Genomic DNA, 25,639 nt, shown 5'->3' with positions numbered 1-25,639 from the left:
AAGATCGTTGGGTACAGCCGGGACCAGCTGCTTCGAAAGCATCACCAAACCAGGGATTCAAGCTTCAGGAGGCTAATTTGCATATTCCAGGTGCCTTCTGGGAGAAGCGAAGTCTCCCTAAGCTAGAAGATCGTTGGGTACAGCCGGGACCAGCTGCTTCGAAAGCATCACCAAACCAGGGATTCAAGCTTCAGGAGGCTAATTTGCATATTCCAGGTGCCTTCTGGGAGAAGCGAAGTCTCCCTAAGCTAGAAGATCGTTGGGTACAGCCGGGACCAGCTGCTTCGAAAGCATCACCAAACCAGGGATTCAAGCTTCAGGAGGCTAATTTGCATATTCCAGGTGCCTTCTGGGAGAAGCGAAGTCTCCCTAAGCTAGAAGATCGTTGGGTACAGCCGGGACCAGCTGCTTCGAAAGCATCACCAAACCAGGGATTCAAGCTTCAGGAGGCTAATTTGCATATTCCAGGTGCCTTCTGGGAGAAGCGAAGTCTCCCTAAGCTAGAAGATCGTTGGGTACAGCCGGGACCAGCTGCTTCGAAAGCATCACTAAACCAGGGATTCAAGCTTCAGGAGGCTAATTTGCATATTCCAGGTGCCTTCTGGGAGAAGCGAAGTCTCCCTAAGCTAGAAGATCGTTGGGTACAGCCGGGACCAGCTGCTTCAAAAGCATCACCAAACCAGGGATTCAAGCTTCAGGAGGCTAATTTGCATATTCCAGGTGCCTTCTGGGAGAAGCGAAGTCTCCCTAAGCTAGAAGATCGTTGGGTACAGCCGGGACCAGCTGCTTCGAAAGCATCACCAAAATTTTTGCCTGTAGGACATTATTGCAAGAGAGCTTGGCTGAGTAGATTACACAAGAAGGAAAACACACAGCAAGTCAGCAGGATCTAGGAGCAACATGGCAGATGTGACAACCTACATGGTGAGCTGCAGCATGTGCTACATGTTCACAGATCGACCAGAAGAAGAATCCAATTTCACCTGTCAGAAGTGTAGACTAGTGGCCCTTTTAGAAGAAAAGGTGCGGGGTCTGGAAGAAAGAATAGCAACTTTGAAACTCATCAAAGAGAATGAAGACTTTCTAGACAGAACAGAAGCATCTCTACTGGTCACAGAAGGTGCAAAAAGTGTCAGAGAACCTCCAAAAGCAGATGAGTGGAAGCATGTGACCAAAAGAAGCAAGAAGACCATGGAGAAATCACCAACCACACAACTGAAGAACCGATATCAAATCTTTGTAGAGGATGAAGATGGCACACCTAAGAATGAAGCAATACCAGCAAGCAAAAAAGAAAAGGGCACACAGCAACAAGTGACAGCAAAAAGTACAGCCAAGAAGCAACGAAGAGTGGTGGTGGTGGGAGACTCACTACTGAGAGGCACCGAAGCAGCCATCTGCAGACCGGACATAACTGCAAGAGAAGTATGCTGCCTTCCAGGTGCGATGATCAAGGATGTGACCGATAGGATACCAAAGCTCTTCAGCTCCAAGGACGTCCACCCATTTCTTCTGATACATGTTGGCACCAATGACACGGCAAGGAAGGACCTACCGACAATCTGCAAGGACTTTGAAGAGTTGGGGAAGAAAGTAAAGGAACTGGATGCACAGGTAGTTTTTTCTTCTATCCTTCCAGTAGACGGGCATGGCACCAGGAGATGGAACAGGATCCTTGATGCAAACAACTGGCTAAGACGATGGTGCAGACAACAAGGATTTGGATTCCTGGACCACGGTGTGAATTACTGGTATGATGGACTCCTCGCCAGAGACGGACTACACCTCAACAAACCTGGGAAACACACATTCGCCAGAAGACTCGCTACACTCATCAGGAGGGCGTTAAACTAGAAGAAGAGGGGACGGGAAGAAAAACATTAGACTCGAACAAAGACGACCCAGGAAAACATACTCAGAAGGGAGGTAAGAACATTTCTAAAACAATCCACAGTGAGGAGATTGGAACAAAACAAAATCCTCTAAACTGCATGCTCGCAAACGCCAGAAGCCTGACAAACAAGATGGAAGAACTAGAAGCAGAAATATCTACAGGTAACTTTGACATAGTGGGAATAACCGAGACATGGTTAGATGAAAGCTATGACTGGGCAGTTAACTTACAGGGTTACAGTCTGTTTAGAAAGGATCGTAAAAATCGGAGAGGAGGAGGGGTTTGTCTCTATGTAAAGTCTTGTCTAAAGTCCACTTTAAGGGAGGATATTAGCGAAGGGAATGAGGATGTCGAGTCCATATGGGTCGAAATTCATGGAGGGAAAAATGGTAACAAAATTCTCATTGGGGTCTGTTACAAACCCCCAAATATAACAGAAACCATGGAAAGTCTACTTCTAAAGCAGATAGATGAAGCTGCAACCCATAATGAGGTCCTGGTTATGGGGGACTTTAACTACCCGGATATTAACTGGGAAACAGAAACCTGTGAAACCCATAAAGGCAACAGGTTTCTGCTAATAACCAAGAAAAATTATCTTTCACAATTGGTGCAGAATCCAACCAGAGGAGCAGCACTTTTAGACCTAATACTATCTAATAGACCTGACAGAATAACAAATCTGCAGGTGGTTGGGCATTTAGGAAATAGCGACCACAATATTGTGCAGTTTCACCTGTCTTTCACTAGGGGGACTTGTCAGGGAGTCACAAAAACATTGAACTTTAGGAAGGCAAAGTTTGAACAGCTTAGAGATGCCCTTAATCTGGTAGACTGGGACAATATCCTCAGAAATGAGAATACAGATAATAAATGGGAAATGTTTAAGAACATCCTAAATAGGCAGTGTAAGCGGTTTATACCTTGTGGGAATAAAAGGACTAGAAATAGGAAAAACCCAATGTGGCTAAACAAAGAAGTAAGACAGGCAATTAACAGTAAAAAGAAAGCATTTGCACTACTAAAGCAGGATGGCACCATTGAAGCTCTAAAAAACTATAGGGAGAAAAATACTTTATCTAAAAAACTAATTAAAGCTGCCAAAAAGGAAACAGAGAAGCACATTGCTAAGGAGAGTAAAACTAATCCCAAACTGTTCTTCAACTATATCAATAGTAAAAGAATAAAAACTGAAAATGTAGGCCCCTTAAAAAATAGTGAGGAAAGAATGGTTGTAGATGACGAGGAAAAAGCTAACATATTAAACACCTTCTTCTCCACGGTATTCACGGTGGAAAATGAAATGCTAGGTGAAATCCCAAGAAACAATGAAAACCCTATATTAAGGGTCACCAATCTAACCCAAGAAGAGGTGCGAAACCGGCTAAATAAGATTAAAATAGATAAATCTCCGGGTCTGGATGGCATACACCCACGAGTACTAAGAGAACTAAGTAAGGTAATAGATAAACCATTATTTCTTATTTTTAGTGACTCTATAGCAACAGGGTCTGTTCCGCAGGACTGGCGCATAGCAAATGTGGTGCCAATATTCAAAAAGGGCTCTAAAAGTGAACCTGGAAATTATAGGCCAGTAAGTCTAACCTCTATTGTTGGTAAAATATTTGAAGGGTTTCTGAGGGATGTTATTCTGGATTATCTCAATGAGAATAACTGTTTAACTCCATATCAGCATGGGTTTATGAGAAATCGCTCCTGTCAAACCAATCTAATCAGTTTTTATGAAGAGGTAAGCTATAGACTGGACCACGGTGAGTCATTGGACGTGGTATATCTCGATTTTTCCAAAGCGTTTGATACCGTGCCGCACAAGAGGTTGGTACACAAAATGAGAATGCTTGGTCTGGGGGAAAATGTGTGTAAATGGGTTAGTAACTGGCTTAGTGATAGAAAGCAGAGGGTGGTTATAAATGGTATAGTCTCTAACTGGGTCGAAGTGACCAGTGGGGTACCGCAGGGGTCAGTATTGGGACCTGTTCTCTTCAACATATTCATTAATGATCTGGTAGAAGGTTTACACAGTAAAATATCGATATTTGCAGATGATACAAAACTATGTAAAGCAGTTAATACAAGAGAAGATAGTATTCTGCTACAGATGGATCTGGATAAGTTGGAAACTTGGGCTGAAAGGTGGCAGATGAGGTTTAACAATGATAAATGTAAGGTTATACACATGGGAAGAGGGAATCAATATCACCATTACACACTGAACGGGAAACCACTGGGTAAATCTGACAGGGAGAAGGACTTGGGGATCCTAGTTAATGATAAACTTACCTGGAGCAGCCAGTGCCAGGCAGCAGCTGCCAAGGCAAACAGGATCATGGGGTGCATTAAAAGAGGTCTGGATACACATGATGAGAGCATTATACTGCCTCTGTACAAATCCCTAGTTAGACCGCACATGGAGTACTGTGTCCAGTTTTGGGCACCGGTGCTCAGGAAGGATATAATGGAACTAGAGAGAGTACAAAGGAGGGCAACAAAATTAATAAAGGGGATGGGAGAACTACAATACCCAGATAGATTAGCGAAATTAGGATTATTTAGTCTAGAAAAAAGACGACTGAGGGGCGATCTAATAACCATGTATAAGTATATAAGGGGACAATACAAATATCTCGCTGAGGATCTGTTTATACCAAGGAAGGTGACGGGCACAAGGGGGCATTCTTTGCGTCTGGAGGAGAGAAGGTTTTTCCACCAACATAGAAGAGGATTCTTTACTGTTAGGGCAGTGAGAATCTGGAATTGCTTGCCTGAGGAGGTGGTGATGGCGAACTCAGTCGAGGGGTTCAAGAGAGGCCTGGATGTCTTCCTGGAGCAGAACAATATTGTATCATACAATTATTAGGTTCTGTAGAAGGACGTAGATCTGGGTATTTATTATGATGGAATATAGGCTGAACTGGATGGACAAATGTCTTTTTTCGGCCTTACTAACTATGTTACTATGTTACTATGTTACTATGACTGGGTAGGTCGTAGCGTGGTACAGCATAGGCCATCAGGGCTTTTGAAAGCTTTGCTTTCAACTAACTGGTAGGGCATCATCTCTAATGAGATTAGTCTAGCAATGTGGGCGTTCAAACCCTGTGTACGCGGATGAGAGGATGAGTACTTCCTTTTCCTAATGAGAGTCTCTTGTAGGGTGAGCTGGGCTGGAGAGCTGCATATGGTGGAACTAGCGGGGGTGATGGTGGACATGGCAGACTGAGAGAGGGTTGGTGATGGTATTCTTGCAGTTGGCCTACATACAGTGTTTCCTACCACAAACCTGGTGATTCCCTGACTGCTTTGACCTTGCGACGAAACCTCCACATTTGCTGCAGGTGGTGTGGTAAACGGTGGGCTTACAGTGAGGGAAGGAATGTAGCGTTGCTGACTAGCTTCATTGTGAGAGGGTGCAACAACGTTAAGGGACGTTTGGTAGTTAGTCCAGGCTTGCAAGTGCATGGTGGTTAAATGTCTACGCATGCAACTTGTGTTTAGATTTTTCACATTCTGACCTCTGCTGAAGGTCGTTGAGCATTTCTTACAGATGACTTTGCACTGATCATTTAGATCTTGTTTAAAAAAGTGCCAGACTGCACTCTTCCTACTATCAGATACCTTTTCAGGCATTGCACTTTAACCGGATGGCCATGCTGTCCTACAACTGTTTTAGGTTTTTGACACACGTTTTTGGCCAGATACGGGCCTGCCAGATGGAAGCTGTTGCGATGTTGATGCCTGCTGCGGCTCCTCCTCCTCCACTTGAGAGCTACTGCTGGCTGCACCCTGTTCCCCCTATGGCTGCCAATCGGGGTCAACAACTGGGTCATCTATGACCTCCTCTTCTATGTCCTGTGCACCTTCCTCTGTGTCACCGTGTAAGGCTACTTTCATACTAGCGTCGGACTCGGCCCGTCGCAGTGCGTCGGGCCGAGGTTCCGACGCTAGCAGTGAAAGCGCCGCACAACGGGGCAGCAGATGCATTTTTCCTGCGCATCCGCTGCCCCATTGTAAGGTGCGGGGAGGTGGGGCGGAGTTCCGGCCGCACATGCGCGGTCAGAAAAAGCGGTCCATCGGCAGCAAAAAACGTTACATGTAACGTTTTTTGCTCCCGGCGGTCCGCCACAACACGGCGCAACCGTCGCACGACGGTTGCTACGTGTGTCAATGCGTCGCAATGCGTCGCTAATGTTAATCTATGGGGCAAAAACGCATCCTGCAAACAACTTTGCAGGATGCGTTTTTTCCCCTAAACGACGCATTGCAACGTATTGAAAAAAACGCCAGTGTGAAAGTGGCCTAAGCCGGTGCTATAGCGTTCGTGACGGGGCTCCATAGTCTCATCAGGGTCAGATTCTGGATCAGTACACTGCGAGGGCAATGTTGTGATCTGAGTCAAAGGAACAGCATAATAATCTGGCTGTGGCTGTGCATCTGTGCACTCCATGTCCGATTCATCTTGTAATGGGCATGGCCTGTTAACAATTTCCCTTTCTAACCCAGGCACGGTATGTGTAAAGAGCTCCAACAGGACTGACGCAGATGCACACACTGGCAATATAAATCTCCCTCTTTATGTGTGGGAGACAGCAGAAAAATCAGGCCCACTGTATTACACTACACAGTTTGATTGGCAGAAAGAAGCTGGCAGATATGCCACTAACAGGACTGACGCAGATGCACACACTGGCAATATAAATCTCCCCTTTTTTTTTATATGGGAGACTAGTGAATAAATCAGGCCCACTGTATTACAGTATAGTTTCTGTGGCAGAAAATGACTGACAGATACCACAGACAGGACTGGTCCAGATGCACAGATTTGCCAATATTAATCTCCCCTTTTTTTATATGGGAGACTAGTGAATAAATCAGGCCCACTGTATTACAGTATAGTTTCTGTGGCAGAAAATGACTGACAGATACCACAAACAGGACTGGCACAGATGCACAGATTAGGCAATATTAATCTCAAAAGCAAAAAAAAGAATATCCAGCTCAACGAGACAGTGAAAAGTAAAAACTTGGTACTTTATTCACTTCTTGTAGAAGCAGAGGATAAAAACATCAGCACAATAAGGATAAGAACACTATCTATCTACGCGTTTCAGGTGGCAAAGCACCCTTAATCATGATATCTAGTGTCTAGCCTGTTCCGTGCTTTTTATATAAGAATCCATTGAACACACCGGTGCATTGATCAGGTGGAAAAGTAATCCACTGAGAATGAAAACACCTGGTGGTAAATGTGAACCAGCAATTGGCCACATGAAACAAAAAGTTCACGGAATAGGCAGAAATAGAAAAAAAGAAACACATATGTACTTTAACTGAACATAATACAAAAATATATGGAACACAACAAATCTTGTCACTAAATAATGTAACAATAATGATCTTATGCAACGACAAATGTCCAAAATGCATAAATACGCAAACTGCATGATGGTAAATTTTTCTTGAGATGGAAAAAAGCAGAACTTGAGCGGAATCCGAAGAGGAAGACTTCATTGGATGATCAGCATGCATGTCACCTTAGTCAGTGTTAGGAGATGCCATCACAAGAGAGAAAAAAAAAAAAATGAAATTTAAAAGAAAAAAGAAAAAAAAAATTAAAAAAAAAAAAATTTTTTTTAAACAAACAAATTTCTCGAAATAATTAACTAATCCAAAACCTGTAAAAATAATATACAAACACAAATCTGAGAAGCATATATGCAAACACAAATATGATATGGTTGGTGAACAGAGAAACTAAATGACTATAAAAAGTATATACCCATAAACATAACGTAAGCATAAAAGTGACATAACGAATAAGACAATGCAATACAATAAGATAGTCTGCTAATTAAAGAGTTCGCAGGATCCGATGTATACATACAATAACTCAGATACCCTTCAGGAGCAATGGACAAATAATTACATGAGAAGGGTGAAAAACCTGCAGACTGTAGCGCTACTAAATATTTATTTATTGGAGTACATCCCAAGACCGATAATCTATGCAAAAAAAAAAAAAAGACCAAAAACTGGGTAGTCGTGTATGCTGGGCAGTGCAACGTCATACATGATCGGGCCAGCACGAGAACACATGATGTGCCAATAAAGAGAAGACATTCAAGGGGATAAGGTAAATGTAAGAAGTGATGTAACTAATAAAAAAGCATGATGTCTTTTCTCTTATTGAGACCATTAGGTGTTCTGGTTCCCAATTTGAATATCCACCATGTTTCTCTGTTTCTCAGGGTCACTTCAGTGTCCCCTCCTCTGAAGGGTCTATGTGTTTTTTCAATTGCATAGACTTTGAGGGAATCAAGATTGGATTGATGAAAATTAATAAAATGTTGTGACACCTGGGATATATTTCTGTGAGTATTGGCATTATCTATATCATAAATATGCTCACGTATTCTAGTTTTTAGTGGGCGTATGGTGCTACCAACGTATTTAAGATGACATGTCGTACATTCCATTATATAAACTACGTTATTGGTATTACAATTGAGGAATGTTTTTATTTGATATGTGTTTTGATCATTTGCGTCCGTAAAATCGGAACGCTTCTGTGCAAATTTGCAGGTTTTGCATACTGCAGCACCACATTTGTGAAAGCCCTTTACACTGAGCCAATTAGAGGATTGCACATGAGGGATATTGAGGGAACTAGGGGAGAGACTATTACCTAAAGATGGTGCTTTTCTAGATACGATTCTACATCCATGTTTAAGTACAGCAGCGATGTCAGGATTTTCTCTTAAGATAGTTAAATTATTTCTAATCAATTTGCTTATAGAAGCAAATTGATTGCTGTATTGAAAAACCAAAGTAATAGGATTGATGGAAGATGTTGTTTTCGTTTGTGGGGATTTGAACCGAGGTTTTTTGTCAACTATTTTTTCTGCCCTTTGTAGACACCATTGGCTATAACCTCTCTGTGTGAGTCTATCTTTAATGTCCTCGACTTCTTTAGAATAGTCCTCCTGAATACTGCAATTACGTTTTGCTCTGGTCATTTCACCTACAGGTATACTTTTAATTGTGTGTTTTGGATGATGGCTGTTTGCCCTCAAGATTGTGTTCCCCGCTGTAGTTTTTCTGAATGTATTTGTGACTACAGGAAAATTATTCACACCTTTAAGTTTTAAATCCAAAAACTCTATGCATGTATGTTCTTGACGAGCAGTAAAACTGAGATTAAAGGGATTATTGTTAAAATAATCAATTAGTCTGTGCACTGTAGATACATCGGAATTCCAAATTAATATCATATCATCGATATATCTACCGTACCAAAATATGTGATCCCTAAATGGATTCTCCACATTGTAAATATAAGACTCCTCCCACCAACTCATAACCAAATTGGCGAGAGAAGGTGAGTACTTGGCCCCCATTGAAACACCACTGATTTGCATATAATAGGTTTGATTAAAGCAAAAAAAATTGGTAGTGATGAGGAATTGAGTAACTTCTATTACATAGGTTTGGAGATCTGAGGGAAAATCACTGTATTTTTCCATGTGAAATTTCAATGCATAAAGTGCTATTTCAGGAGGTATGGACGTGTATAATGAGACAACATCTGAGGTGATCCATGAGAAGTCAGTCTGCCATATAAGATCTTTCATAACATTAAGTACATCTGTACTATCACTCAGATAGCCAGGTGTTCTCCGGACTAGAGGCTGAAGGAGCTGGTCAAGCCACTCCCCCAGTCTTTCACCCAGGGACCCAATACCTGAAACAATAGGTCTCATTGGTGGAGGATATGCATTTTTATGCGTTTTGGGCAGAGCGTATAGTACTGGGGTAATGGGGGTCGCAACCTTGAGGTAATTACTCTCTTTTTTGTTGAAAAAGCCCAGACTAAAGCCCTCATCAATAAGTCCAAAGATTTTATCCCTGATAGGTGAAGTGGGATTGGCAGATAGACATTTATATACAGCAGAATCTGATAACATTTTGTCAACCCAAGCTATATAGTTATTTTTGTCCATAACTACAACGGAACCGCCTTTATCGGCGTTTTTGATGACAAGATCATCATTGTCACGTAGTTCTCGTAGTGCCCGTTGCAATTTGGGTTTTAGATTGCTGTTATAAAAGCGTGCATCAGAGGTGGTCTCGGAAAGAAGCCTCAGCTGTGTTTCCATGACAGTTTGAAACCTGTCCATCACAGATCTGCGTGCTTGTATAGGATAATAATAGGGATTGGATACCTTAATGCGATTCCTGGAAGGATTAGAACTATTGCTAGAACTTAGACTATCCTCCTGTAGTTCTAATAAACAAATAAGTGACAATTGGTCAGCAAAATTGAAGGATTTAAAAACATTATCACATTCATATGAATTACCTTCAGTCTCAGCCAAATCGTCCTTAAAGTGTAGCTTGAGCGTAATGTTCCTAATAAACCTGTTTACATCACAAATAGTGGAAAAAAGATTGAAGTTACAGCTAGGCACAAAATTCAATCCATAAGACAGGAGTTCTTTTTGATCATTTGTTAGAGGAGACGAGGAAAGATTAATCACATCAAATTGTCCTAACGTTGATGTCTGAGATGATATCTTGGAGGATTTTTGTTGACATCGATGTTTCCTTCCCTTTCTCCGATAAACCTTTTTCTGTTGTTGTTCAGTGGAGGCTTGCTTTTTTTGAAATAAGAGTTTTTTGATGCCTGTAAAGGTTCTGAGTCTGAATCTTCAGTGACTCCATTGGATGTATCCAATTCAGATGAACTAAAAGTGACCTGTCTTTGCATGCGATTTTTCGATGCACGACGTTTATGGTATTTAAGGATAGGTCTTTGGGATTGAGTCGTCCTATCCCACCTTCCCCACTCGTAGACCTGTTCGTGAGCATAGTCATATAAATCGCGATCCAGTTTGCGTTTTTTCATATCCATGATGTCTACCTCTGCTTTCACAATTTTTAGAGTTGCTGGTGTTCATAAACTCATCAAATTGGGCAGATGTCATTTTTTCTTTAGCGTATTTGGTTGCAGTTTCAATGTCCTTTTGCAGATTTAGTAACATTTCTTCCTCATGATAAATGATTAGTGCAATAAGTTTTAAAGAGCAACCAGCTCCTTCAGCCTCTCGTCCGGAGAACACCTGGCTATCTGAGTGATAGTACAGATGTACTTAATGTTATGAAAGATCTTATATGGCAGACTGACTTCTCATGGATCACCTCAGATGTTGTCTCATTATACACGTCCATACCTCCTGAAATAGCACTTTATGCATTGAAATTTCACATGGAAAAATACAGTGATTTTCCCTCAGATCTCCAAACCTATGTAATAGAAGTTACTCAATTCCTCATCACTACCAATTTTTTTTGCTTTAATCAAACCTATTATATGCAAATCAGTGGTGTTTCAATGGGGGCCAAGTACTCACCTTCTCTCGCCAATTTGGTTATGAGTTGGTGGGAGGAGTCTTATATTTACAATGTGGAGAATCCATTTAGGGATCACATATTTTGGTACGGTAGATATATCGATGATATGATATTAATTTGGAATTCCGATGTATCTACCGTGCACAGACTAATTGATTATTTTAACAATAATCCCTTTAATCTCAGTTTTACTGCTCATCAAGAACATACATGCATAGAGTTTTTGGATTTAAAACTTAAAGGTGTGAATAATTTTCCTGTAGTCACAACTACATTCAGAAAAACTACAGCGGGGAACACAATCTTGAGGGCAAACAGCCATAATCCAAAACACACAATTAAAAGTATACCTGTAGGTGAAATAACCAGAGCAAAACGTAATTGCAGTATTCAGGATTCAGGACTATTCTAAAGAAGTCGAGGACATTAAAGATAGACTCACACAGAGAGGTTATAGCTAGTGTTGAGCGATACCGTCCGATACTTGAAAGTATCGGTATCGGATAGTATCGGCCGATACCCGAAAAATATCGGATATCGCCGATACCGATATCCGATACCAATACAAGTCAATGGGACATCAAGTATCGGAAGGTATTCTCATGGTTCCCAGGGTCTGAAGGAGAGGAAACTCTCCTTCAGACCCTGGGATCCATAGGGATGTGTAAAATAAAGAATTAAAATAAAAAATATTGATATATTTACCTCTCCGGCGGCCCCTGAACTCAGCGCGGGTAACCGGCAGGCTTCTTTGTTCAAAATCAGCGCTTTTAGCACCTGAGAATCACGTCCCGGCTTCTGATTGGTCGCAGGCCGCCCATGTGACCGCCACGCGACCAATCACAAGCCGCGACGTCACCGCAAGCTATTAGCGCGCTCATTTTTGAAAAATGAGCGCGTTAATGACTTTCAAAGACGTAGCGGCTTGTGATTGGTCGCGGCCACGCGACCAATCACAAGCCGCGACGTCACCGCAAGCTATTAACGCGCTCATTTTTAAAAATGAGCGCATTAATGACTTTCAAAGACGTAGCGGCTTGTGATTGGTCGCAGCCACGCGACCAATCACAAGCGCGACGTCACTGCAAGCTATTAACGCGCTCATTTTTAAAAATGAGCGCGTTAATGGCTTTCAAAGACGTAGCGGCTTGTGATTGGTCGCGGCGACGTAGCGACCAATCACAAGCCGCTACGTCTTTGAAAGTCATTAACGCGCTCATTTTTAAAAATGAGCGCGTTAATAGCATGTGGTGACGTCGCGGCTTGTGATTGGTCGCGGCCCCGCGACCAATCACAAGCCGCTACGTCTTTGAAAGCCATTAACGTGCTCATTTTTAAAAATGAGCGCGTTAATAGCTTGCGGTGACGTCGCGGCTTGTGATTGGTCGCGTGGCCGCGACCAATCACAAGCCGCTACGTCTTTGAAAGTTATTAACGCGCTCATTTTTCAAAAATGAGCGCGCTAATAGCTTGCGGTGACGTCGCGGCTTGTGATTGGTCGCGTGGCGGTCACATGGGCGGCCCGCGACCAATCAGAAGCCGGGACGTGATTCTCAGGTCCTAAAAGCGCTGATTTTGAACAAGGAAGCCTGCCGGTTACCCGCGCTGAGTCCAGGGGCCGCCGGAGAGGTAAATATATCAATATTTTTTATTTTAATTCTTTATTTTACACATCTCTATGTATCCGATACCGATACCCGATACCACAAAAGTATCGGATCTCGGTATCGGAATTCCGATACCGCAAGTATCGGCCGATACCCGATACTTGCGGTATCGGAATGCTCAACACTAGTTATAGCCAATGGTGCCTACAAAGGGCAGAAAAAATAGTTGACAAAAAACCTCGGTTCAAATCCCCACAAACGAAAACAACATCTTCCATCAATCCTATTACTTTGGTTTTTCAATACAGCAATCAATTTGCTTCTATAAGCAAATTGATTAGAAATAATTTAACTATCTTAAGAGAAGATCCTGACATCGCTGCTGTACTTAAACATGGATGTAGAATCGTATCTAGAAAAGCACCATCTTTAGGTAATAGTCTCTCCCCTAGTTCCCTCAATATCCCTCATGTGCAATCCTCTAATTGGCTCAGTGTAAAGGGCTTTCACAAATGTGGTGCTGCAGTATGCAAAACCTGCAAATTTGCACAGAAGCGTTCCGATTTTACGGACGCAAATGATCAAAACACATATCAAATAAAAACATTCCTCAATTGTAATACCAATAACGTAGTTTATATAATGGAATGTACGACATGTCATCTTAAATATGTTGGTAGCACCATACGCCCACTAAAAACTAGAATATGTGAGCATATTTATGATATAGATAATGCCAATACTCACAGAAATATATCCCAGGTGTCACAAAATTTTATTAATTTTCATCAATCCAATCTTGATTCTCTCAAAGTCTATGCAATTGAAAAAACACATACCTTCAGAGGAGGGGACACTGAAGTGACCCTGAGAAACAGAGAAACATGGTGGATATTCAAATTGGGAACCAGAACACCTAATGGTCTCAATAAGAGAAAAGACATCATGCTTTTTTATTAGTTACATCACTTCTTACATTTACCTTATCCCCTTGAATGTCTTCTCTTTATTGGCACATCATGTGTTCTCGTGCTGGCCCGATCAGGTATGACGTTGCACTGCCCAGCATACACGACTACCCAGTTTTTTTTTTTTTTTTTTGCATAGGTTATCGGTCTTGGGATGTACTCCAATAAATAAATATTTAGTAGCGTTACAGTCTGCAGGTTTTTCACCCTTCTCATGTAACTATTTGTCCATTGCTCCTGAAGGGTATCTGAGTTATTGTATGTATACATCGGATCCTGCGAACTCTTTAATTAGCAGACTATCTTATTGTATTGCATTGTCTTATTTGGTATGTCACTTTTATGCTTACGTTATGTTTATGGGTATATACTTTTTATAGTCATTTAGTTTCTCTGTTCACCAACCATATCATATTTGTGTTTGCATATATGCTTCTCAGATTTGTGTTTGCATATTATTTTTACAGGTTTTGGATTAGTTAATTATTTCGAGAAATTTGTTTGTTTAAAAAAATTTTTTTTTTTTTTAATGTTTTTTTTTTTTCTTTTTTCTTTTAAATTTCAATTTATTTTTTTTTCTCTTGTGATGGCATCTCCTAACACTGACTAAGGTGACATGCATGCTGATCATCCAATGAAGTCTTCCTCTTCGGATTCCGCTCAAGTTCTGCTTTTTTCCATCTCAAGAAAAATTTACCATCATGCAGTTTGCGTATTTATGCATTTTGGACATTTGTCGTTGCATAAGATCATTATTGTTACATTATTTAGTGACAAGATTTGTTGTGTTCCATATATTCTTGTATTATGTTCAGTTAAAGTACATATGTGTTTCTTTTTTTCTATTTCTGCCTATTCCGTGAACTTTTTGTTTCATGTGGCCAATTGCTGGTTCACATTTACCACCAGGTGTTTTCATTCTCAGTGGATTACTTTTCCACCTGATCATTGCACCGGTGTGTTCAATGGATTCTTATATAAAAAGCACGGAACAGGCTAGACACTAGATATCATGATTAACCCCTTCATGACCCAGCCTATTTTGACCTTAAAGACCTTGCCGTTTTTTGCAATTCTGACCAGTGTCCCTTTATGAGGTAATAACTCAGGAACGCTTCAACGGATCCTAGCGGTTCTGAGATTGTTTTTTCGTGACATATTGGGCTTCATGTTAGTGGTAAATTTAGGTCAATAAATTCTGCGTTTATTTGTGATAAAAACGGAAATTTGGCGAAAATTTTGAAAATTTCGCAATTTTCACATTTTGAATTTTTATTCTGTTAAACCAGAGAGATATGTGACACAAAATAGTTAATAAATAACATTTCCCACATGTTTACTTTACATCAGCACAATTTTGGAAACAAAATTTTTTTTTGTTAGGAAGTTATAAGGGTTAAAATTTGACCAGCGATTTGTCATTTTTACAACGAAATTTACAAAACCATTTTTTTTAGGGACCACCTCACATTTGAAGTCAGTTTGAGGGGTCTATATGGCTGAAAATACCCAAAAGTGACACCATTCTAAAAACTGCACCCCTCAAGGTACTCAAAACCACATTCAAGAAGTTTATTAACCCTTCAGGTGCTTCACAGCAGCAGAAGCAACATGGAAGGAAAAAATGAACATTTAACTTTTTAGTCACAAAAATTATCTTTTAGCAACAATTTTTTTATTTTCCCAATGGTAAAAGGAGAAACTGAACCACAAAAGTTGTTGTCCAATTTGTCCTGAGTACGCTGATACCTCATATGTGGGGGTAAACCACTGTTTGGGCGCACGGCAGGGCTTGGAAGGGAAGGAGCGCCATTTGACTTTTTGAATCAAAAATTGGCTCCACTCTTTAGCGGACACCATGTCACGTTTGGAGAGCCCCCGTGTGCCTAAAAATTGGAGCTCCCCCACAAGTGACCCCATTTTGGAAACTAGACGCCCCAAGGAACTTATCTAGATGCATAGTGAGCACTTTGAACCCCCAGGTGCTTCACAAATTAATCCGTAAAAATGAAAAAGTACTTTTTTTTCACAAAAAAATTTTTTAGCCTCAATTTTTTCATTTTCACATGGGCAACAGGATAAAATGGATCCTAAAATGTGTTGGGCAATTTCTCCTGAGTACACCAATACCTCACATGTGGGGGTAAACCACTGTTTGGGCACATGGTAAGGCTCGGAAGGGAAGGAGCGCCATTTGACTTTTTGAATGAAAAATTATTTCCATCGTTAGCGGACACCATGTCGCATTTGGAGAGCTCCTGTGTGCCTAAACATTGGCGCTCCCCCACAAGTGACCCCATTTTGGAAACTAGACCCCCCAAGGAACTTATTTAGATGCCTAGTGAGCACTTTAAACCCTCAGGTGCTTCACAAATTGATCTGTAAAAATGAAAAAGTACTTTTTTTCCCCAAAAAAATTATTTTCGCCTCAATTTTTTCATTTTCACATGGGCAGTAGGGTAAAATGGATCATAAAATTTGTTGGGCAATTTCTCCCGAGTACGTCGATACCTCATATGTGGGGGTAAACCACTGTTTGGGCACTCGGCAGGGCTCGGAAGGGAAGGCGCGCCATTTGACTTTTTGAATGGAAAATTAGCTCCAATTATTAGCGGACACCATGTCGCGTTTGGAGAGCCCCTGTGTGCCTAAACATTGGAGCTCCCCCACAAGTGACCCCATTTTGGAAACTAGACCCCCCAAGGAACTTATCTAGATGCATATTGAGCACTTTAAACCCCCAGGTGCTTCACAGAAGTTTATAACGCAGAGCCATGAAAATAAAAAATAATTTTTCTTTCCTCAAAAATGATTTTTTAGCCTGGAATTTCCTATTTTGCCAAGGATAATAGGAGAAATTGGACCCCAAATATTGTTGTCCTGTTTGTCATGAGTACGCAGATACCCAATATGTGGGGGTAAACCACTGTTTGGGCGCACGGCAGGGCTCGGAAGGGATGGCACGCCATTTGGCTTTTTAAATGGAAAATTAGCTCCAATCATTAGCGGACACCATGTCACGTTTGGAGAGCCCCTGTGTGCCTAAACATTGGAGATCCCCCAGAAATGACACCATTTTGGAAACTAGACCCCCAAAGGAACTAATCTAGATGTGTGGTGAGGACTTTGAACCCCCAAGTGCTTCACAGAAGTTTATAACGCAGAGCCATGAAAAAAAAAAAAAATTATTTTCTCAAAAATGATCTTGAAGTAGTGACGTTTTGAAATGCAGACTTTGATGGAATGCTCTGTGGGCGTCACGTTGCGTTTGCAGAGCCCCTGATGTGGCTTACCAGTAGAAACCCCCCACAAGTGACCGCATTTTGGAAACTAGACCCCGAAAGGAACTTATCTAGATGTGTGGTGAGCACTTTGAACCCCCAAGCGCTTCATAGAAGTTTATAATGCAGAGCCGTGAAAATAATAAATACGTTTTCTTTCCTCAAAAATAATTATTTAGCCCAGAATTTTTTAATTTTGCCAAGGGTAACAGGAGAAATTTGACCCCAATATTTGTTGTCCAGTTTCTCCTGAGTATGGTGATACCCCATATGTGGGGGTAAACTACTGTTTGGGCACATGCCGGGGCTTGGAATTGAAGTAGTGACGTTTTGAAATGCAGACTTTGATGGAATGCTCTGCGGGCGTCACGTTGCGTTTGCAGAGCCCCTGATGTGCCTAAACAGTAGAAACCCCCCACAAGTGACCCCATTTTGGAAACTAGACCCCGAAAGGAACTTATCTAGATGTGTGGTGAGCACTTTGAACCCCCAAGTGCTTCATAGAAGTTTATAATGCAGAGCCGTGAAAATAATAAATACGTTTTCTTTCCTCAAAAATAATTATTTAGCCCAGAATTTTTTATTTTCCCAAGGGTTACAGGAGAAATTGGACCCCAAAAGTTGTTGTCCAGTTTCTCCTGAGTACGCTGATACCCCATGAGTGGGGGTAAACCACTGTTTGGGCACACGTCGGGGCTCAGAAGGGAAGTAGTGACTTTTGAAATGCAGACTTTGATGGAATGGTCTGCGGGTGTCACGTTGCGTTTGCAGAGCCCCTGGTGTGCCTAAACAGTAGAAACCCCCACAAGTGACCCCATTTTAGAAATTAGACCCCCCAAGGAACTTATCTAGATATGTGGTGAGCACTTTGAACCCCCAAGTGCTTCACAGACGTTTACAACGCAGAGCCGTGAAAATAAAAAATCATTTTTCTTTCCTCAAAAATTATGTTTTAGCAAGCATTTTTTTTGATTCACAAGGGTAACAGGAGAAATTGGACCCCAGTAATTGTTGCGCAGTTTGTCCTGAGTATGCTGGTACCCCATATGTGGGGGTAAACCACTGTTTGGGCACACGTCAGAGCTCGGAAGTGAGGGAGCACCATTTGACTTTTTGAATACGAGATTGGCTGGAATCAATGGTGGCGCCATGTTGCGTTTGGAGACCCCTGATGTGCCTAAACAGTGGTAACCCCTCAATTCTACCTCCAACACTAACCCCAACACACCCCTAACCCTAATCCCAACTGTAGCCATAACCCTAAACACAACCCTAACCGCAACACACCCCTAACCACAACCCTAACCCCAACACACCCCTAACCATAACCACAACCCTAATTCCAACCCTAACCCTAAGGCTATGTGCCCACGTTGCGGATTCGTGTGAGATATTTTCGCACCATTTTTGAAAAATCCGCAGGTAAAAGGCACTGCGTTTTACCTGCGGATTTTCCGCGGATTTCCAGTGTTTTTTGTGCGGATTTCACCTGCGGATTCCTATTGAGGAACAGCTGTAAAACGCTGCGGAATCCGCACAAAGAATTGACATGCTGCGGAAAATACAACGCAGCGTTTCCGCGTGGTATTTTCTGCACCATGGGCACAGCGGATTTGGTTTCCATATGTTTACATGGTACTGTAAACCTGATGGAACACTGCTGCGAATCCGCAGCCAAATCCGCACCGTGTGCACATAGCCTAATTCTAAAGGTATGTGCACACGCTGCGGAAAACGCTGCGGATCCGCAGCAGTTTCCCATGAGTTTACAGTTCAATGTAAACCTACGGGAAACAAAAATCGCTGTGCCCATGCTGCGGAAAAACTGCACGGAAACGCAGCGGTTTACATTCCGCAGCATGTCACTTCTTTATGCGGATTCCGCAGCGGTTTTACAACTGCTCAAATAGAAAATCGCAGTTGTAAAACCGCAGTGAAATGCGCAGAAAAACCGCGGTAAATCCGCCATAAATCCGCAGCGGTTTAGCACTGCGGATTTATCAAATCCGCAGCGGAAAAATCCGCAGAGGACCAGAATACGTGTGCACATACCGAAACCCTAACCCTAGCCCTACCCCTAACCCTAACCCTACCCCTAACCCTACCCCTAGCCCTAACCCTAACCCTAGCCCTAACCCTACCCCTAACCCTAACCCTACCCCTAACCCTAACCCTATTCTAACATTAGTGGAAAAAAAAAAATTTCTTTATTTTTTTATTGTCCCTACCTATGGGGGTGACAAAGGGGGGGGGTCATTTATTATTTTTTTTATTTTGATCACTGAGATATAATCTATCTCAGTGATCAAAATGCACTTTGGAACGAATCTGCCGGCCGGCAGATTCGGCGGGCGCACTGCGCATGCGCCCGCCATTTTGGAAGATGGCGGCGCCCAGGGAGAAGACGGACGGGACCCCGGCTGGATCGGTAAGTATGATGGGGTGGGGGGGGACCACGGGGGGGGATCGGAGCACGGGGGGGGGAATCGGAGTGCGGGAGGGGTGGAACGGAGCACGGGGGGCGTGGAACGGAGCACGGGGGGGCTGGAATGGAGCACGGGGGGGTGGAACGGAGCACCGGGGGGGGTGGATCGGAGTGCAGGGGGGGTGATTGGAGCACGGGGGGGTGATTGGGGCACGGGGGGAGCGGACAAGAGCACGGGGGGGAGCGGAGCACTGGACGGAGGGGAGCCGGAGCAGTGTACCGGCCAGATCGGAGGGCTGGGGGGGAGATCGGAGGGGTGGGGTGGGGGCACACTAGTATTTCCAGCCATGGCCGATGATATTTCAGCATCGGCCATGGCTGGATTGTAATATTTCACCCGTTATAATGGGTGAAATATTACAAATCGCTCTGATTGGCAGTTTCACTTTCAACAGCCAATCAGAGCGATCGTAGCCACGAGGGGGTGAAGCCACCCCCCCGGGCTAAACTACCACTCCCCCTGTCCCTGCAGATCGGGTGAAATGGGAGTTAACCCTTTCACCCGATCTGCAGGGACGCGATCTTTCCATGACGCCGCATAGGCGTCATGGGTCGGAATGGCACCGACTTTCATGACGCCTACGTGGCGTCAAAGGTCGGGAAGGGGTTAAGGGTGCTTTGCCACCTGAAACGCGTAGATAGATAGTGTTCTTATCCTTATTGTGCTGATGTTTTTATCCTCTGCTTCTACAAGAAGTGAATAAAGTACCAAGTTTTTACTTTTCACTGTCTCGTTGAGCTGGATATTCTTTTTTTTGCTTTTTGGATTCCCCACGCCTTGACACAGCGTTTCCGTGCTCCGAGTGGAACTGTTACTATGGTGAGCTGGATTTTCTTTTTCGTTACTAAATATTAATCTCCCCTTTTTTTTATATAGGAGACTAGTGAATAAATCAGGCCACTGAATTACAGTATAGTTTCTGTGACAAAATGACTGACAGATACCACAGACAGGACTGGCGCAGATGCACAGATTTGCCAATATTAATCTCCCCTTTTTTTATATGGGAGACTAGTGAATAAATCAGGCCCACTGTATTACAGTATAGTTTCTGTGGCAGAAAATGACTGACAGATACCACAGACAGGACTGGCACAGATTTGCCACTATTAATCTCCCCTTTTTATATATGGGAGACTAGTGAATAAATCAGGCCCACTGTATAACAGTATAGTTTCTGTGGCAGAAAATGACTGACAGATACCACAGACAGGACTGGCGCAGATGCACAGATTTGCCAATATTAATCTCCCCCTTTTTTTTTATATGGGAGACTAGTGAATAAATCAGGCCCACTGTATTACAGTCTAGTTTCTGTGGCAGAAAATGACTGACAGATGCCACAGACAGGACTGGCACAGATGCACAGATTTGCCAATATTAATCTCCCCCTTTTTTATATATGGGAGACTAGTGAATAAATCAGGCCCACTCTATTACAGTATAGTTTATGTGGCAGAAAATGACTGACAGATAGTGTTGAGCATTCCGATACCGCAAGTATCGGGTATCGGCCGATACTTGCGGTATCGGAATTCCGATACCGAGATCCGATATTTTTGTGATATCGGGTATCGGTATCGGAAGTGTAAAATAAAGAATTAAAATAAAAAATATTGTTATATTCACCTCTCCGGCGGCCCCTGGACATCAGCGGGAGGATCCGGCGTCCGGCACGGCTTCTTTCTTCAAAATGCGCGCCTTCAGGACCTGTGGTATGACGTCCCGGCTTCTGATTGGTCGCGTGCCGCCCATGTGACCGCCACGCGACCAATCAGAAGCCGCGACGTCATTCCTCAGCTAAAGTCCTAGAATGAGCGCCTTTTAGGACCTGAGGAATGACGTCGCGGCTTCTGATTGGTCGCGTGGCGGTCACATGGGCGGCACGCGACCAATCAGAAGCCGGGACGTCATTCCACAGGTCCTGAAGGCGCGCATTTTGAAGAAAGAAGCCGTGCCGGACGCCGGATCCTCCCGCTGATGTCCAGGGGCCGCCGGAGAGGTGAATATAACAATATTTTTTATTTTAATTCTTTATTTTACACTTTAATATGGATCCCAGGGCCTGAAGGAGAGTTTCCTCTCCTTCAGACCCTGGGATCCATGAGGATACATTCCGATACTTGATGTCCCATTGACTTGTATTGGTATCGGATATCGGTATCGGCGATATCCGATATTTTTCGGGTATCGGCCGATACTATCCGATACCGATACTTTCAAGTATCGGACGGTATCGCTCAACACTACTGACAGATACCACAGACAGGACTGGCGCAGATGCACAGATTTGCCAATATTAATCTCCCCTTTTTTTATATGGGAGACTAGTGAATAAATCAGGCCCCCTGTATTACAGTATAGTTTATGTGGCAGAAAATGACTGACAGATACCACAGACAGGACAGGCGCAGATGCACTGATTGGCAATATAAATCTCCCTTTTTAGGTGTGGTTTTTCTTGAATAAGGAGTTATATGCTTTGAAATGCATTGAAATAGACCACCACCTTACTTACTATACTGGGATATACGTCTTGATTCTGTTGGCAGTGTAGAATATTGTCCACTAACTCCCTTTACAGTCTGATTAAGAATATGTTGTCATGCCTTTTAAATTATGCTATGCACTAACTGTGTTTTAGCATTTCATTAATGAAATCTTTTGTCCTATACCAATATGTCTTATTCTCCAAAGACTTGTTTTCAATATGTAATACCACATTAGGACATACAGCTACCTTCAGTAACAGGAAATTAAATTATTTTTTCTATTTAATACATTAATTGCACATTCACAAGATAGGAGATAAGTGCATAATTCTTACTGATTCAAATGTTGGGACAGATGGCAAGCAATAGCAAAACTCTACCCCCTCAAAAACACACAAAAAATGCAATAATGCAGTAAAAATACAATTGTATTTTTTTTTATAAATCAGTAATCTTAACAGAATTAATGTATTTAATTTTATATTTTTTTCAGATTACCTTACAGCACTATATTTGGTGGTGTAGTGGCTTTCACAAAAGAACAGTTCCTAAAAGTAAATGGATTTTCAAATCGTTTCTGGGGATGGGGAGGAGAAGATGATGAACTGTATAATAGGTATGTTCTTCTGAATCAACCTTGTAATGAAGTAAATTTCTAAACATGTCAATTGAAATGAGTGGATCAATCCACAGATGATTGAGTTCGAGACAATTTTGTTTAAACTTGTGACTTGCACGAATATTATGACTTTGAGACTTCATTAGCGGTTTAAAAAAAAAACCTTATCCAGCACTATTTCCCAAACTGCTGAAGCAGAGAGCAGGCTAATTTTTTTTTAGATGGCTGAGCAAGCTTCCCCATAATGCCTTTCAGCTATGACATCTAGGGGGTTACCAAACCTTGTACAGTGGTGGTCAGTACCTGTGTCTTCACAGATCAGCGGTTCCCAGTGGAGCATAGTTTGTATGGCAGAGTAATTTTCCATATCAAGATTTATTGGTAAAGTCTCTCTCTCCTATAGTGTGTAAGCTCTTATGGTTAGCATGGTCCTCTCTTTCTTTTTCCTTTAGACTGTAAACTGGTCAGCAGGGTTCTCTCTCTCTACTGTAGACTTCTGCATGAAGCTAACAGTTGTGGGGGCAGGAGTGGGACAATGTAGGGCCCCGGACTGGGAGGAGGGGGATGTTTGGTAGTGCGAGACTGCAGCAGGCTCAGGGTTTTCAGAAAATGTTGGCGGAGACGCTGCACTTCCCAAAATTGTAACTGCGGTGGTCTTCAGGAAAATGGCCTCCAGAAGCAGTGCATGCTCAGATTGAGATCTCGGGGCCTGAGTTCTCGGGAGATGAGATCTCAATCTGCACATATGCCGCTCCTAGTGGCTTTTTTCCCAAGGTTTACAACAGTGAAAACAATGGGAAATGCAGGGAATTCACTGACATTTTTTGAAAGCCCTGGGCCTGCTGCAGCCTTGCACCACCGAACACCCCCACCTCCCAGCCCGAGGCCAGCAGTATCATCCCACTCCTGCCGGCGCTACTGTCAGCTTTATGCAGCAGCAACCTTGCCTCCTGCGACCCCGCTCCACCTCAGCCTCCCCCATACAGTCGGATTGCAAGATGCACTTTGGGGGAAAAAGTGCATTTTATAATCCAAAAAATATGATATATAAATACACTGCTCAAAAAAATAAAGGGAACACTTAAACAACAGAATATAACTCCAAGTAAATCAAACTTCTCTGAAATCAAACTGTCCACTTAGGAAGCAACATTGTTTGACAATCAATTTCTCATGCTGTTGTGCAAATGGAATAGACAACAGATGGAAATCATTGGCAATTATCAAGACACACTCAATAAAGGAGTGGTTCTGCAGGTGGGAACCACAGACCACATCTCAGTACCAATGCTTTCTGGCTGATGTTTTGGTCACTTGTGAATGTTGGTTGTGCTTTCACACTCGTGGTAGCATGAGATGGACTCTACAACCCACACGAGTGGCTCAGGTAATGCAGCTCATCTTGGATGGCACATCAATGTGAGCTGTGGCAAGAAGGTTTGCTTTTTATGTCAGTGTAGTGTCCAGAGACTGGAGGCGCTACCAGGAGACAGGCCTGTACACCAGGAGAAGTGGAGGGGCTGTAGGAGGGCAATAACCCAGAAGTAGGACTGCTACCTCAGCCTTTGTGCAAGGAGGAACAGGAGGAGCACTGCCAGAGCCCTGTAAAATGACCTCCACCAGGCCACAAATGTGCATGTGTCTGCACAAATGATTAGAAACCGACTCCTTGAGGATGGTCTGAGTGCCTGACGTCCACAGATAGGGGTTGTGCTCACAGCCCAACACCATATAGGACCCTTGGCATTTGCCACAGAACACCAGAATTGGCAAATTCGCCACTGGCGCCCTGTGCTCTTCACAGATGAAAGCAGGTTCACACTGAGCACATGTGACAGACGAGACAGAGTCTTGAGATGCCGTGGAGAGCGATCTGCTGCCTGAAACTTCCTTCAGTGTGACCAGTTTGGCAGTAGGTCAGTCCTGGAACCCAGGGTGGCATTTGTTTGGAGGGCCGCACAGCCCTCTATGTGCTCGCCAGAGGTAGCCTGACTGCCATTAAGTACCGAGATGAGATTCTTAGACCGCTTGTGAGACCATATTCTGGTGCAGTTGGCCTTGGGCTCATCGTAATGCAGGACAAGGCCAGACCTCATGTGGCTGGAGTATGTCAGCAGTTCCTGCATTATGAAGGCATTGAAGCTATGGACTGGACCGCCCATTCCCCAGACCTGAATCTGATTGAACACACCAATGTCACGTTGCACCACAGACTGTCCAGGAGTTGGCGGATGCTTTAGTCCAGGTCTTGGAGGAGATCCCTCAGGAGACCATCCGTCGCCACATCAGGAGCATGCCAAGGCATTGTAGAGAGATCATATAGGCACGTGGAGGTCACATACACTACTGAGCATCATTTCCTTGTCTTGAGGCATTTCCACTGAAGTTGGATCAGCCTGTAACTTAATTTATCACTTTGATTTTGAGCATCATTCCAACTCCAGACCTCCGTGGGATATTAGTTGTGATTCACGTTGATCATTTTTAGGTTTTATTGTTCTCAACACATTCCACTATGTAATGAATAAAGATTTACAACTGGAATATTTCATTCAGTGATATCTAGGATGTGGGATTTTAGTGTACCCTTTATTTTTTTGAGCAGTGTGTGTATATATATATATATATATATATATATATATATATATATATATATATATATATATATATATATATATATATATATATACATATACAGTACAGACCAAAAGTTTGGACACACCTTATCATTTAAAGATTTTTCTGTATTTTCATGACTATGAAAATTGTACATTCAGACTGAAGGAATCAAAACTATGAATTAACACTTGTGAAATTATATACTTAACAAAAAAATGTGAAACAATTGAAAATATGTCTTATA

At 42.7% G+C, this 25,639-nt stretch overlaps 2 protein-coding genes across 7 annotated transcripts in view; one reads left to right on the top strand and one right to left on the bottom strand.

The window, feature by feature from the left end:
* Positions 1-25,639, bottom strand: part of LOC138651117 (beta-1,4-galactosyltransferase 1-like) — a 480,309-nt gene that overhangs the window by 33,535 nt on the left and 421,135 nt on the right. The gene's annotated exons all lie outside the window — the stretch shown is intronic.
* Positions 1-25,639, top strand: part of LOC138651152 (beta-1,4-galactosyltransferase 1-like) — a 279,802-nt gene that overhangs the window by 235,685 nt on the left and 18,478 nt on the right. For both annotated transcript variants that reach the window (XM_069741180.1, XM_069741172.1), the window contains one exon: positions 22,651-22,773. In XM_069741180.1, coding sequence (XP_069597281.1) covers positions 22,651-22,773 — 123 coding nt within the window. The remainder of the gene's footprint in view (positions 1-22,650; positions 22,774-25,639) is intronic.

The sequence above is a fragment of the Ranitomeya imitator genome, chromosome 1, assembly GCF_032444005.1.
Source record: "Ranitomeya imitator isolate aRanImi1 chromosome 1, aRanImi1.pri, whole genome shotgun sequence".
Taxonomy (NCBI): Eukaryota; Metazoa; Chordata; class Amphibia; order Anura; family Dendrobatidae; genus Ranitomeya; species Ranitomeya imitator.
Note: the sequence above shows the minus strand (reverse complement) of the source record. Positions and strands in the feature narration are given on the sequence as shown.